This window comes from Chaetura pelagica, unplaced genomic scaffold, assembly GCF_000747805.2.
Source record: "Chaetura pelagica isolate M959 unplaced genomic scaffold, ChaPel_1.0 scaffold48, whole genome shotgun sequence".
NCBI lineage: Eukaryota > Metazoa > Chordata > Aves > Apodiformes > Apodidae > Chaetura > Chaetura pelagica.
The window spans coordinates 3,267,523-3,283,442 of record NW_009954241.1 but is presented as its reverse complement, the minus strand read 5'-3'; the positions used below and the strand labels follow the sequence as shown (position 1 = coordinate 3,283,442).

General features: G+C 42.7%; 1 protein-coding gene across 1 annotated transcript in view; it reads left to right on the top strand.

Moving 5' to 3' along the window:
- Positions 1-15,920, top strand: part of PRIMA1 (proline rich membrane anchor 1) — a 70,930-nt gene that overhangs the window by 37,933 nt on the left and 17,077 nt on the right. Inside the window, exon 3 of the mRNA XM_010003760.1 lies at positions 8,989-9,118. Within this exon, the coding sequence (XP_010002062.1) occupies positions 8,989-9,118 (130 nt within the window). The remainder of the gene's footprint in view (positions 1-8,988; positions 9,119-15,920) is intronic.

The following is a 15,920-nucleotide window of genomic DNA, read 5'->3' as shown; positions in this document are numbered from 1 at the left end:
GAGTTAATGATGGCTGTTAATAGATCTGCCTTCTGTGCCGCCCATCCTTTGCCCTTTCTACCCCCGACTCTCTAAACAGATAGCAGTGTCCATCCCTTTGAGCAGAACAGCCCTGGAAGCTACGGTGCTGTGGGAATCTCAATTTTTTGCTGGATTTTCATCCATTTGACACTGCTTTAGTGCTTAGACCTTTCCTTTGGAGCTTGCTTTGTTTCTGCTTCTCTGCTTCAGGAAGCAAGGGAGAAGCAGCTACAGGGCAGCGGCCAAGTCCCAACCATTGTGCCGAGTTGCTGCATTGCCAAAGCACCTTCATGCCAGGTGCTTCATTTAAACATCATGGAATCACAGAATGGTTTGGTTCAGAAGGGACATTTGAGGCTCATATAGTTCCAACCCTCCTGTCACGAGCAGGGACATCTCTCACTAGACCCGTTGCTTAAAGCCCCATCCAACCTGGCCTTGAATACTTCCAGGAAGGGCACATCCACAGCTCCTTGGGTAAATACATGCAAGCATATAGGAGAGCATGTGACACTGTCTTGCTCTGCTAAGTTAGTCTGCTCCCAGCATCTCCTCTATGTCATTTGATACCTTCCAGAAGGTTGAGGCTGTAGCTGCAACTGGAGTGTCAGGAGTGGGGCAGTCTGTGCCCAAAGCCCTCCAGCCAGCATCTAGTTGAGTTTGGTTGTGACTGTGACTTACCATGGAGCAAAGAAAGAAGTTGCCCTGTTGTGCTTGTAGCCAAATCCAGTTTCTCTTTGTTCAAGGTTTAGTTGTGTCCACTGGCAATGACACCTGGTGCTGCCACCAGCTTGTGTGGTTGAAGCTGGAACTGCTTGGACTCCTCCTCTCTTGGATCCACCATGGCTGAAATCTGGGAATGCCTCTATCTCCTCCTCCCACAGTCTGCTCACAGTCTTTGCTCTGTGTTTGCTGTGCTGTCTGCAGGCTGTGCTGAGGAGGACCATGGCCTCTTGCAGGCTGTCTCCAAGGCTGTGCCTGACCTGTCAGGGAGGGGGCTGACCCACCCTCAGGGCTTCTGCTGGTACCAGCACTGCCTTTGATGTTTCATGTGATGAGCTCCTGCATCTCCCTTTCAGCAGTTCATGCGTGGCCAGGTGTGTTGTCTGCAGGCAACATCTGGGAAGGGAAGTTGATTAGGTGATTTTTGGACCTGCCAGGGAGTCAGCGAAGTGCATCCATTCGAATCTTACAGCTCAAATATCTTCAGAATAAATTATTTCAGACGCATACCCAAATGTAAATGTTTGCCTTTATGTGTTCAGCCATTGTAAGAAATCTCAAGAGCAGGGAAGAGGGAAAAGAAAAAAAGGAGTTGATAGAGTTTCTCACATGTTGTCACCAGCACTCACTAATTAATCCTGAGGAGCCACTCAGAATGCAAACACATTTGACAAAACTATTGGCAGCAGCTTTGTTTATACGGATGTATATAAATACCCCTTTATATTCATACTTCAAATATATATATCTATCATATCTATATCCTTACTTATCTTTATATATATGTTTATACATATACTCATATGCATTTTTGTATACATATACACAAACACCAGGGAGATCATCCCACAGCATGCAGGAAACCTGACATGGTTAGACAAGCCTCTTCCTCATCTGTCAGGCTATCCTTCCTTCCATGAGCCCACCAGTGTGCCAGATGGCCAGCCTTTGCTTTGTCTCCTGCAGGCAACAGGTTTCTCTCTGGTCCCACACAAGCCCTAGGATTTGGGGCAGGCATGGGGCTGGGGTGAGCAAAGCATGCCTGGCTTTCTGCCCCAGAAGGAGGCACTAAGGGCCCCCATCTCCCCATCAGCCTCCTCTCTCCCATCCTCCCAGGAAATTTCCCTTCAAATCCAAGAATGTTGATGGATATGGTTTGAAGAGAACATATACTTTGCCTGTTCCTGAAATGCCTTTTAGAATAACAGCTGAAGATCTATATTTGTATCAAGGTCTAGCAGTACCACAAATTTCATTAGAGGGCTCTTTTGAAGGATTTGTTTTTCCCGTGCTGGCTGCATCTCTCTGTGAGCAGCCCTGTGTACACACAGTGAGTTCCTACCACATGAATTACCCAAACACATCTGCAGTGGTTCCTATGTGATAAAATACAGCTGAGGGGAGACACTTGAGCTGACACTGACTCACAGATCTCTCTCCTCATCACCCCGGGTTAGGTACCAAAACCTGCACCTGGAGAGCCCAGTGTCTCCAGGGCTCTGGGGACGAGATCCTGACCTTCAGCAGAATTCGGAGCAGCGCTTGGGAGCATCATCATGCAGATGCTGGGACAAGGTCCTCAGCTGGCACCAGCCTCATAAGTGGGTGGACTTCTGCTAGTTTCACAGAATTATAGTATAGTCGGGCTTGTAAGGGACCTTAAAGGTCATCTAGTCCAAAGTCCTGTGCAATGAGGAACGACAGCTTCTAGTTTACATAACTTAAACTCTTGACCTTCTTTATTAGCTGCCCAAGGCTTCATTCTGATGTACAATTAAGTTAATCAGCACTAAGTTAGTCAGCACTCACTTTGGGGTGAATTTACATTACTGGTGGGAGTGGTGGGGCTTGCATGAAAGTAGACAAGAATGCTCAGTCTCAGCACTGAAATAAGCTTTCTCGAAAAAGATGTGGGCATGTGATGGAGGTTCTCCTTGCATTTCATCTTTTACACAGCACAATGCTTATAATTATCTGAGCTTTGGTGTCTGTGTAAGTGTTCCTCTGTAGGGTTTCTCCTCCCAGAACCCCAGATAATTCAAATTACTCAGGGGATTAATTGAATTCTATTACACAGGATGATGGATGAGGCACCTTGATGTAAAGAGACTCAAACTGCAAGAGATTCAAAATCCCTCTCCATATTTAAGTGTGCGTGGAGTGTCCTGGGATTCTTTTCATATACCTTGATAGTCTGAAATCACATCTACACCTGTCCACATTATCTGGGCTTGTTCCTGCATCCCAGTGTGATAATGACTGCTAGAACCAGTGGCTTCTCACTGTCTTGCAAATGGAGATGCCAACGTACAGATTATATGAATATATCAACATAATAGGGCAACTAAGAGTGAAGATGAGACTAGAACCCTAAACCCTGCCTTAGCTAGCAGATCAACAGGTCTTTAAGATATGTGACATACATAATAGAGGTTGCTAGAAACACATTGCCTTCATCTCCAATTCCTTTTAAGTTCCAACCAAGACTGAGAAAACACTTGAGGCCCTTGGAATATGAGCCAGCTTTCAAAATAAAATCCAGTCTTGCTTCCTAGCTTGCTAATTAAAAGTGCATGGCTGTTTCAGGGAGCCCTACAATAGCAAGAGGAGTGCTGCAGGCATGGAGATGGTAGGGTTTAGTGTGTTGTGAGTATACAATATTAAAAACAGGCAGATGTCTCATGAAGATGGACATGCAGGCACTCTTGACCTTTCTGCAAGAACAGCAATAAAAGCAGGAGGCAAAACAATAATCGGTTTTGTTTTATCTTGAAAGCTGTCTTCCTTTTTTAGGCATGAAGTTATTGCTGTTGTAAAGGGGTGAGGGGGGGTCACTGTCACCCTTCCACATCACATCAGCACACACTCACCAGCTGCTTGGGACTGAGCCTATAAGCAGGTTGACACAGTCAGGCCTCAGCCAGAGACACCTCCCCTGGGACTACACATGGCAGCACAGGTCACTGCCTCCCTTAGCCATTTTTCATCTCAGCCCCATGTTTAGTTTGGTTTGGGCTTGTTTCATTTTACTTTGTTTTCTTTGATTTTGCTTTGCTTTTCTCTGTTGGGCTGGCTGACGGGTGGGAGCCTGTGGAAACAGATGCCCTGATGCAGGTTCCCTGCCTCAGCATCACTGCCAAGGTCTGGCAGAGGCACCAGTTCAGCCCAGTGTCACCCCCACACTGGAGCACTTACTCTCTCCCAACAGGCTTGGTGGTGTTCCTTTCTTAATGCTCCAGCATTCCCCTCTGGAGAGTGATTAACCTACAACCCATACTGCCATGGAAATAATAACTGTAATCCAAGTAAATTACAGGAGTACTAGAACTCAAAAATCTGAGCTTTATAGAGCCGTGGCCACTAAAGATAACCTGAGGGCGTATCCAAGGATTCCAAGTCCTGTTTCTATATTCTGTCACAGGCAGTACAAGTATGTGTCACTTTTATGACATACACAAAACCATTTCATGCTTAATCTAGAAAATTAAAACAGCTGCATCACTGATTTTTGTTTTTAGTAGCTGAGGGCAATTTTGAGAGGAACCACTTTTGAGAGCGAAACACTCTGAGAATTGCTAAAAAGAAATCAGAGACTTCTTTGTGATTTTATGGAAACTTCCTTTCTAGTGACACAACCTCTATTTTTGTGCCTGGACATTGAGGAAAACCCCTTGTGGCTGAGATAATCTGTCCTGGTATGCACATTTCTGGCTAGAGCCATGTGTGTACAGATACCTGCTAACATTAGAACTGGAGCTGTGTCTTTATACTGAGCCTTCAAAACAAATTTAGTCAGAGAAAGCAAGTGTGTGAGATTTTTATGGTGATAAAATAGTTTGCAGATGCCTTTGCTATAAAAGTATTTTTTCATGAATGTTTTCAGTAAGTTAAATCCAGCCACGCACTGTAGGTCTGAAATGGGTCTATTTATTCATTTTATTTATTTATGCCTGATGCTTTTGGGAATAGGAGAAGGTTTTGGCCCTCTAAGAGTGAACCTAACCAACATTTATACTTCATAAATTTTAAGACCAAGAGAAAAAAAGGTGTTGGGCTCATGTGGACTTTCCAGAGACACAGCATTTTCTTTACTTAATTAATTTTTATTCTGAGTCTTTAGCAGAATTTCAACTTCATGTAGGAAAAATAAAAAGTCTACCTTAAAGACAGTTTTTCAGTGAACTACTGCATAAGATCAGATAGACTATCGTAATGGATAATTACCCTTAATGATAATAATTACCCTCGTTGTAATCTAAATATGCTTAGTTTCCACTTGTAGTGGAGTACATTCCTGAGTCATTTGCAAACCCTAGCAGTATCACCCTATTTGGGGGTAAGGAGAGGAGTCACTGTTAAAAAATACATTATCTCAGCAGTGACTTTTCATTTATAGCTAGATTTGGAGACATAATAGCTCTGTGGCTTCTAACTCAATTTATGTGTGCCACACTTACTGTGTAGCTTTTGTAGTTCCATAACATCATGTGGACTTAAGTCAAATGTCATATCAAAGCCTAAAGTTATCACACAGCACTCATACATCTATTTACCAAATAAATAATCTCCTCAGAAAATGCCTAGTTAGTCAAGGTGTGCTTTCCTAAATCTATGCTGCTTAACATCAATTTTTTATTTGAATATTTTATTACTTGAATGAAGTCTTCATTATTTTGGCAGGATTTCTGTCAGGGTGACAGGCTTTGCTTGCTCAGCTCGACCTGCTTATCTTCTTTCAAATATCATTACTTTCCTACCACTTGCTGCCCAATGGTGTGTTCAACGTGCAGAAAGACACTTCAGGGCTTAGAAGAAAAAGCACATTTTATTTGAGTTGCTTTGCACTATGAAAATCACTTTCTTCATTCAGCTGATTTTGAGACCTGTGAAGAGCAGCCAGGAATGAGTCAAACCAGGAGGCAATCATGCTCTGAGCACATGAAACCACTTGTGTGTGAGCGATGATGGAGCCAAGGGAGCAAACACCATGGCCAGGGTAGCCAGCCCTCAGGTCTCAGTACCCCACAGTGATCATGAAGGGAATCCCTGTGCCCAGAGATGTCCTCCACTCCCCAGATACACCACTGCAAATTCCAGCAGTCTGTGGCTTGTTTCTTTATGTGACAAGGGGAGAGATTCTGAAAAAAAGGATTCTGATGCAGTTCTAAAAACATTCAGCTTTGGGGGACTTCTATTTGATTTGAAAGAGTTGGTACTGAGAAGGGGGCAACCATGAGAATTGGAGCATTTTCCTGCATTTTATCAAAGGTTTTGCAAAGCAATGAAGCAAGTGGACATTGTCATTGTTACAGGTAGTGCGGGACATCTTCTGCTTGGTGTTTCCTATAATAATGTCAGTGTTAGAGCAGGTTTTGGGAACTCTGTCTTCCCTGTTCCACAGGGTGCAGAAGAAATGCCTCACTATTTCATGCAAAGGGGCACAGTTCCAAGAGAATGCTGCAGGTCTCCTCACTCCAGGATAATTTCTGGTCTCTGAAGGCATGACACATGTGGGCTCAGCCTCTCCCAGGTACAGCCTGGTTTTGCAGGTGATGAGCTGGGGGTCTGTTACCCAGGCACAGAAGGGTGAGTCTCCCCAGCCCTGAGCTCCCCCAAGCAGCAGAGCTGTGAGCCCCAGCCCAAGGGAGCGGAGACACCAACACCCCCCTAGCATCAAGAGCTCAGTGTGGGACTCACCAAGAAGCACATGGGCCTCCCAGGCACCTTGCTCTTTGAGAAGTTTCCCTCTGTGCTGACTTTTGCAGCTGCACGCAGAGGCATCCATGTGGGCCAGGCTTGGGCTTCCCATCAGCACAAAGGGATGAAAAGCAGTTCTGCTCTTCCTCAGAGCATAATTGTGAGGAGAAATGCATTAAGGACGGAGAAATGCTGCAGTAACGAGGGCTGTGTGAATGCATACTGAGAAAGGCAGAAAAAACATGCAGCTAGGAGCTTATTGGAAAAAGATTGGACATTTTTAAGGGAAACAAGATTAGTTAGCTCTGCAATAAGAAATAGAAATAGAAAATAATTTTTAAAGCTGTATAAACACGCCAGCCACTAAGAAATTAATTGATAGCTTCCAGTGTGATTTCTCATGCTTCTTTCCTGAGTGCCTGAACCAGTGGGAAGGGAACTAAGCCAGGCGGATTAAGGGTTGCCTCCACATCAGCAATTCTTGTTTTCCTGTCATTAATACCTACATATAAGGTATCAGGAGTCATATTCACTATTCAGTCTTCCATTTGTCAGTTTTGTGTTGTGCCAAAGACCAACCCAGTCTCACCATCTCATTTTGCTTTACAACTCGTTTGGTTGATCCTGCCTTTGAAGAAGAAGAAGGACTAGATAAGGATAGCTGTACTTCCCCCTTTTTTATGTGCTCATCTAATTTTACATGGTATCTGCTGGTGGTTGTGTTTCCTTTGATTTCACAGCAACCTTCTGTATTTGTCAGGGCAACACCACGAGAATGGATTTGGCCCTGAAACTGCCTGCTCCGTCATGCAAACATTTTGGCATCTTTGAAAAGGCATCAGTTCTGGAATCTTAGAAAATAACAAAATTGAAAACTTTCAGAGAATACTAAAAACATTTAGCTTTATTACAACACAATAAATAGTTCCATCACCCACTGAAAACTGACTTCTGCAGCTGACGTAGTAATAAAGTAGAAATTCAGTTGCAGATATAGACTGTGAGGTGACACTTGTCAAATACGAGCCAGGAACCACTAGTTTTTCAAATTACTTGATTTTTCAGCTTTATTTTTCTCTGCCATAGGGGAAAAACTCAAACAACAACAACAAAAAACCACAGCAACCAACCAAACAAAAAAATCCTTATAATTGATATATGTACAATAAAATAAAGGAGATATTTGCTAGACCAGGATGATCAGAGTGATAGCATGTGTTGAAGGCTGATGCATGTGAAATAGCTAGGCATTCTTATGTGACACCAGATGCTGAACTGCCTATAAATTATCAGTCTGTTTGGTTTATTATTTTGATTGTGTCCTACAACTCTTTGCCTAGTCTTTCTCTAAGATGCTTCTGCAGATTTCTTGGGGTGAATCTTGATAACTCTTCTATAGATAGTAGAACTGGAGAAAAGACTTCTCAGAAATTGTGTATGTCTTATCCTAATCAAACACAGGAGATACAGGAGATGTCAGATCACAATGAAGTATGCAGGTGTGATGACATATTTGAACTTGTGCAGCTATTTGTGGTGTGTATAACAGGAAGTTCAGAATGTAGGATATATCAGATCAGATAATTAGACTTTTTTAAAAGTGTCTTTTGCTATATTTAGTTCTCTCTCCTACTTAACTGAACATGTACATTTAAGCAGTCCTGATTCATTCTTAAACTTCATGTAAGGTGACAAAAATGTTCATGGAGTATACATGGGTGCACATGCTGCATCAAAGGTCTCTTCCCCTCTGCAACTCACTGGTACTGCCCATTTCATTGTCAGTTGTTCACCATCCTTCAGGAAACAGGTGTCCCCTCAAAGAATGAGAAAAAGAATATGGTCCTTCTGATGCAAAATATTGCTTTGTTTTGAGTGGTACTTTCACAGACAATTCTATCCACAAATTGAATAAGAAAAATGTAACTGGTTGCTATTATTTTCACAAGTTATCATTTCTTAATGTTAACATTTCTCAACTATTGGAGTTACAATTCAAAGACAGCGTAAAAGGAAAGAAACTTGTCCACCATCATCCTCTAAAAGCAGTTAATAAATGTAATTAAATTCCTGTTCTTTTAAAACAAATCCCCCCTTCCTGGCTCCAAGGTTACAATGATAATAGCTGCAGTACTGATTGGGAGGCACTGCTGTGGCTCCCTGATAAACCTCCCCTAATGGCGTTTGAAAGCCTTCCCTTATCAGCATAACATCTCTCTCTAAATCTAAATCAGATGCATCAGAAGATGGCAAATGCAGAGGGAGGAGAGGTTTCCCATGAGTAGCAGAGCTGAGTCTGTTTCCTTCATACTGAGCAAGTGGACAGCACTGACACAGGGGATTTGGTCATCTGGAGACCACGACAAGAAATATCCAGTGCTAAACAGAGGAGTATGTTGCTTGGAAAATAAATGGGTCCAAAATGTGAAATGATCTCTTTGCATGTATCTGTGGCCCTGGCATAGTTCTGTTGTACAGGTGACTGAAGCGTTTCTGATTATACACTGCTTTTTTGGGAAAACTCATTTTTCCATACTCTTTTTACAGCTCCCAAGTCTACCTTTTGTCCCACTGAAGAGACCTGGTGGCCAGGCCTGGTTATTATCATTGCAGTATGCTGTGCCACACTAGTGTTCCTCTTCATAGTTGTCATCATTTGCTACAAAGCCATAAAAAGGTAAGACTCCAGATGCTTTTCCTGTGCTTAGGGCAATGCAGCCCCACAAAGGCTGACCCAAAACTTGGCTGGCACCATGTTTTGTTAAAAGGCATCTTAAAGGCAAAATGCATCCTGTAGTCAAGGTGTGTTTTCACTGGAAAGTCACTGTAGGTGTCGTATCCTGCTGGTGTAAGGGATGAAGTTTAATGCACAGTCATGGGCATGAAAGACTAGAAATGGGACAGGGCCACAATGTTCAAATTAATATGAATTCCCCAAAGTCAAATTGCTGCAGGTTGTTGGGGAATTCTAAAAGCTTTAGTTTGGCCAAGTGTAGAGGCAGGAAGCACCATCCTGTCCAGTTCTGGTGGTATTAAAAATTTACGTGTGGGGTGTGAGATTTTTGGCCGAGGCCCATCACTAACTGTAGCATTTCACATTGATGCAAGCTCTTATAACCAAACTCTAGGGTAATTTTTGCAGTTTTTATTTGGAGTATCTACTTATTTATTCCTGCTTCAAAATTATCATCTACAGAATCCATTTCAAGACCTGTCTCTTTTACTTTAAAAGCCTATGTGAAGGCTACATGCAAGCACAGTGTGTAGTAACCATTTCAGCTCTGCTACCACTGTCTTTGTAATAGATGTGCTTGTGTAGGCCTCTGGTAGTAGTTAGAAAGCATTTCACAGAATCACAGAATGGTAGAGGTTGGAAGGGACCTCTGGAGATCATTGAGTCTAATCCCCCTGCCAGAGCAGGACCACCACAGAATCTAGGGCGGCTCACACAGAAAGGTGAACTTCTTTCTTCCACATTACATTTTCAGGAGGTCCTTGCTCATCCATGCAGGTCTCTTTCCTCCTCTACCTGATTTTTTCCTCAAAGGAATGCACCTAGCTTTGGAGGAAGTGACATTGGAAAATTAAAAAACTCTCTCGGGCCCTCCTACCTTCTAGAGTCTTAGCCCTCGGAATTCCTGCACATAGATCGTTGAAGTTAGCCCTCCAGAAGTCCAGGATGGTAATCCTACCTATTGCCCTGCTTCTTCATGATCACTGTCATCAAGGCTGTCCCCAACCTTAACATCCCCAACCAGACCGTCTTTACTTGTTAATACAAAGTCCAGCAGTGCACCTCTCCTCATTTGTTCTTCCACTGCCTGCATCAAGAAGTTATTACCGATTCACTGCAAGAGCTTTCTGGACTGAGTATGCCTGGCTGTGTGGGCTTTCCAACAAATATCAGGGTGGTTGAAGTCACCCATGAGCACTAAGGCATATGACCTAGAGGCTACTTCCAGCTGGCTGCAGAAGGCCTCATCAATGTCTTCTTCCTGGTTTGGTGGTCTATAGTAGACACCCACAACAGTTTTTTCCACATTTGCATGTCCCTTAATTCTTACCCACAAGCTTTCAACATGTTCTTCCTCCCCACCCCACTCCTGGGTAGAGCTCAATGCATTCCAGTTGCTGTCGCACATAAAGAGCAACTCCACCACCTCGCCGTGTTGGTCTGTCTTTCCTAAGAGTACTTAGCCATCCATGACGACATTCCAGTCATGGGTGCTGTCCCACCATGTCTCAGTAACTGCAGTTGTATCATAGCCCTGCAATCTAAGCTCCTCCTGCTTATTCCCCATGCTTGTGCATTGGTGTAAGCATTTCAGAGAGGGAGTCGAGCACTTAGTTTTCACTCTTGAGGGGTGGTAGGACTTCTGATTCTCAAAAATGTTGGCACACTGCCCCACAAATGGTGGGCTGCTACACCCAGGGGCCTCACTAGCATGTCCAGTTCCATCCCTCTCCCCATTTACTTCAGTTAGGTAGGAGAGTCGGAGTAGGAATTTCTACACATAAATAATATTTCATCTTTTGAGCAGAAGAAAGTAAAAATCCCTGAGTCTCATGAGGTGCTGCATTGACACCTAAACCACAGTCAGGAATAAATTATTCAAGTTATTCAGCTTTTACTCAGCTTTGGGATTTTTTTTTTTTTTTTTTTTTTTTTTTTTAAGGGGGGAAGGAAAATAAAATACCTTTCATTAAAAATGTTAATTCAAAGTAACTGCAAGATTTTTTATGAGCCTCAGGAGGGATATCAGAATGGGGGAGCATTACACATGCTTCGCGGTTGTCTGCAAAATTGATGCAGGATTTGAAGGATAGTGTATCCTGCAACATCAAAAAGGGAGAATTCAAACAAGAAGACAGAAATCTGTATCAAATATCTTATTAAATTTACATAAGTATCTTTGCTATTCTATTATAGCTAAAATTAATGCTTATTAGTTTTGGGGCATTGGAAGGCTTTCACTCTATCTACTGAACTTCTTAAAAATCATCTCTAGAAGACTGAAATTGGAGTCAAATTAGATTGGTCACACAGTGCAAAATTTCTTACTTGTAGTTCCTCATATAACATTGGCTGCTCGTAGAGGATAGATCCAATTCCATGTGGAAAGTTGTATTTGTTTCAAAACCAGCTGTTGTGTTTGTCTTGTGCCAAACTGTAAATGTTTTCTGCCAAGGCTGGAAAATATACCTACAGCACTAACTCTCCAGGACAACTTGTGCCTAGTGAGGTATTGCTCTTCTAATCTGCTCTGCTGATGATAAATAGGAGGTACAGAAAATAAATTCAAACAGACAAATTATGGGGTCCCTGAAAAAGGCTTTGGGAATCCATATAACGATTTACGCTTCACGACTGTGAAGAAGAAATCAGATACTTGATGAAAAAAGCATTATTTGTCAATAGTGTGAGTATCAACATGCAAGTCAGCCACTTGAACAGGCATTAGGCTCAGGAAAAAAAGTGAATCTTTCTTTTAGATCTTCTTACTGTTGACATTCACACTGCTGAGAACTGGTAAGCTGAAACTGCTGAGATTGGGATGGACAACTAAAAGAGAAAATTAATTATATTTTTACAGAGTAACTAGAGCGTTTGTTTTCATCAGTGAGTCCTTCCTAAAACAGCTCTGTTTAAAAGGGTGTTCTAAAATTCCTGGCATCATTCCTCAGTAGTTCAGGTTCCTTTATCCACTGTAAAAGGTATCTGGTGATAAACTTATTCCTGTCTATCTCCTGGAATCAGGACCTCTCTTATTCCACCTTCAACAAATCTGTCTCCTACCTCCAAGGCAGAATGTTGTCCGCTTACTTATAATATACACATCCCCTTCAGGTGTGAGTGGCACCTGCTCGTCCTCCAGCTGCATCTAGGTTGGGTTGTAACCTTGATGCAGCACAACCCTCTTCGTCCAAGGAAACACACACACAGATTTTCTTGATGTAGAAATGAGAACCCCACCTGAAGACTCCACCTCTGCCTGTCCCGGCTCTTCCTTAGCTCTGCGTGAGAATAGCCTTGTGTCTCAGCACTGAAAAGCATCCTTTCCTTCTTGCACCATGTCAGACATGTCTGCAGGTTTCAGAGTGTCCCAGCCTGGGTTGCCTGCTGTCAGGTGGCTGGTTGCTGTGGGGGGGAGCAGGAGATTGGCAGCTGAACACAGGACTGTTAACAGTGCCCATTGCAAACTGATCCTCGAATCCCTCTCCTCCTCAGTTTCCTGCCTCTGAAACAGGTATCAAAGCATTTGCCTACATCTCAGGAGTGTCACTGAGATTCATCACCTGCTTTCTGATGAACAGTGTAAATCTGAAAGTGGTGAGAATTATTATCCAAACATATGGTCCCTAAAATCTTGCATGAGACTGTCACCTTCCAGCACTTTTAGGCAGGGATTTTTTACCTCTTCCTGAGGGAGCAGGGGAAGGAAATCCACGTCTTTGCATTTGGAAACCCTCGGTCTGATGAGAGCGGGGGTGCAATAAAAACTGCAAGTGCCAGTAAACATGAAAACGGGTTGATAGCAGCAGATGGCTTGTATCTTTTTTTGGCACAACAGGAAACATTTAAAAATTGTCACCAGCCCATCAGCTGAAAAGGTAAGCCAAAATAAAAATACCAAGGAGGTGCTGAACATGAGTTCAGATTGGATGACAGTACCAGTTTTACCCATGGACAGATGTATCCCATGTATACATCTCTCTATATCCTATGTCCTATCTATAGGACATCCTTTGTATCTACTATGGTAGGCTTATATCGTGACAAATCCATACAGGATCTCCATTATAGAAGAGTATTGCAAAAGTCTAACTGGAATAAGTTGATTTCTCTGCTTGTTAGTCTTCCAAAGGAAGTGGGCTTTAGAGCCTGGCCATCAATGCTATCGGTATCCTATTTAGCCTAAACCATACAGCTTAGCTCAATTAGCAGTGTAAGCACTGAAGAGATAACAAAGAATGAAATAACAGCAATCATCTGGTTGTAGGGTGTAGCAAGAGTTAAATCTTTTCATAGGAAAATGCAGGCAAAGATTTATTTGCATAGAGCTTGGATCTGTTGTGTTAATCCCTCACTTTCATAAGAATCAAATTTGAAGTAGAAAAATCCTATTGTGCGTAAGTTAAAATCTCATTTACTGGTTTCAAAGGGTCAGACCCCAATCAAACTCACTCATGTTCGCTTTTCTGTAGCAGGAATAGAGGGACTGACTGTCTTCCGAGTATTGCAACTCAGCTGTGTTTTTATTAAATCTGTATAAAAACTGTGTATCCTGGACTGGTTTGTTTTCCCTCATAACAGCAAGAACTGTAGCATATCACCAATTTTAGGTACCAAGGCTTTTTGTGATAAAATACAATCTAGTGCTTCTTTGTATAAAGTAACTACCAGAACTAAGCCAGCATGGTGCTATCTCCATCACTGCATTTCTTCCTGGGAAATACTCAGGTTCTCCCAATATGAAATGTTCATAAAAAATGCTGAAATCCATTCCGGTGGATGGATTTGACCTCTCTGGTATATGAGGGAACCAATACCACAACGTGTCAGTCAGCTTTAATACTCAGAGAACTGCTCGACAGGTTAACTCTTTGGAAGATACAAAAGGGGCAATTCTTGGAAGGCTCTTAAAGCAGACTCTAAATTTCGTGTGTGTGATGCTGGTGTCTGCAGTGTTGGGTGCTGCAGGACAGGCACACTGGGAGCAGGTGTGTGCCACTGCATAGATCATGCACCAGAGGAGACTGCTTGTTCTGCAGCATGGTTGCACACATGGTGACCCCACCATCAGTTTGGCAGCAGGGGAACAGCTATTTTCTCTGGTCTTGGTGACAGAGGGACTTCCCTCTTTTAAAAAATGTGAATTTTCTCTTAAGAAACTTTTCAGTGGCACATTAGGAAAAGTTTAAGGATTGACACTTAGTGCCAGCAGTAATCACAGTCTATGACATTTGTTGATTTCTAGGGCAAACTTAATCACTCACTGCCAGGGCCCAGACCCACCATAAGCAGTGAGACTTTTCTGCTTGTTTCATGGATAAGGACAGTGATCTGACAACCAGCCATTTCTGTAACACATAGCAAGAGCAGACACATTACTGATTCAAAATTTGGAATTCTTCCAGGTAATTCTCTACTATGTCTCTGTCTCTAAAACTCAGCCATTCTTTCTCTTACTCTGGAAGACAGTCACTGAGAAGTAGAAGTAGGAGGTCCAGAGACAATTCATAGACTAGCACAAGGTGGTGGAAGCTGGATGATTTCAGTATTGCATGATTTGTGGACTGGACTAGGACAGTGCACTGTGAATGCCAGCAGCTTGAACAAATCTTCATCTGGTATAAATCTGTGTTCATTCAGCAATCAGTGGAGCTCAATTCATTTTAATCCACTCTGGAGTGGATGGCTGTCTTTTAAATTTTTTTTTACATCTCCCAAGCACCTGAATAATAGACTGAAGAAAGTAAGACTGGAGGAAAGTGGGAAGCAAACACAATAAAGAGGATTAACAAGAGTTGTTTGGTAAATAAGGAACTGAGATGGGGGAGAGAGGGACCTGCAATATGTAATCCTTTTTCTGCAGCTCACTGTGTGACAGTGTCTGTGAGGGAGCAAGATATTTACATAGAAGGGAAAAATAGATCTGAGGCTCCCAGTGTAAAATTAGGATTACTGGAGCCATCTCTCAAACAGAAAAGCAAAGCTGAGCATCCAGGTCTCCATGTCAGCTGATGCACCAGCTATGCAACATGTCAGGAGGTGCTTTGAATGGATTGCAAACCCGCAAAAAACCTGTACTCAGTCTCTCCAGAACATCCATGTGGTCTGAGATGGCCCATGAGTTTATTGTGCCTAGGGGTGTGACTCCTTGGCTCTGCTGGATTTTAGGTAGGGTGGACACCTCTGCTCTCAGGTGTACCACAGGGTTTGTTCTCAAAGAGGCCTCTTGCTAAGTCAGCAGAGAAAGCAGGCTGATGATACTAGTTTAACCTGGTATACCTTTTACTCACTATTCTAACTTTGTCAAGCCACTGTGTCCATATGTGTCCCATAGCCTGAGAGAAAGGTACCATAAATGCCTACATATGCACTTCCTTAAACAGGCTCTGAGTTCACCTTCAAATAGTAATTAAGTGGAAGAAAACATTGTACTGATTAAAATGACAGGTCATATTTAAACTGTCTTAAAATTCATTACTCATGTATTTTCCAGGGTATTTAGCATTGGTGTATGATTTATGGACCCTTTATACTGCAAGGTCTAGTTTTAGTAGCAGGAGCAAAGTTCAGGAAGTTGGTTTTCTTTGACAAAATGAGGCAGGTGTTTGCAAGGGGAAAACACGGAGCCTTGTTTAAGGAGGGTAAAAAGTGGGATCTGGGGCTGTGGTCAGCTCCGTTTTGGAAGAGTGTGTCCCATGGTTCAGGGGTGTATGTCCTACTCAGCCTTGGCCCCACAACTCTTTCC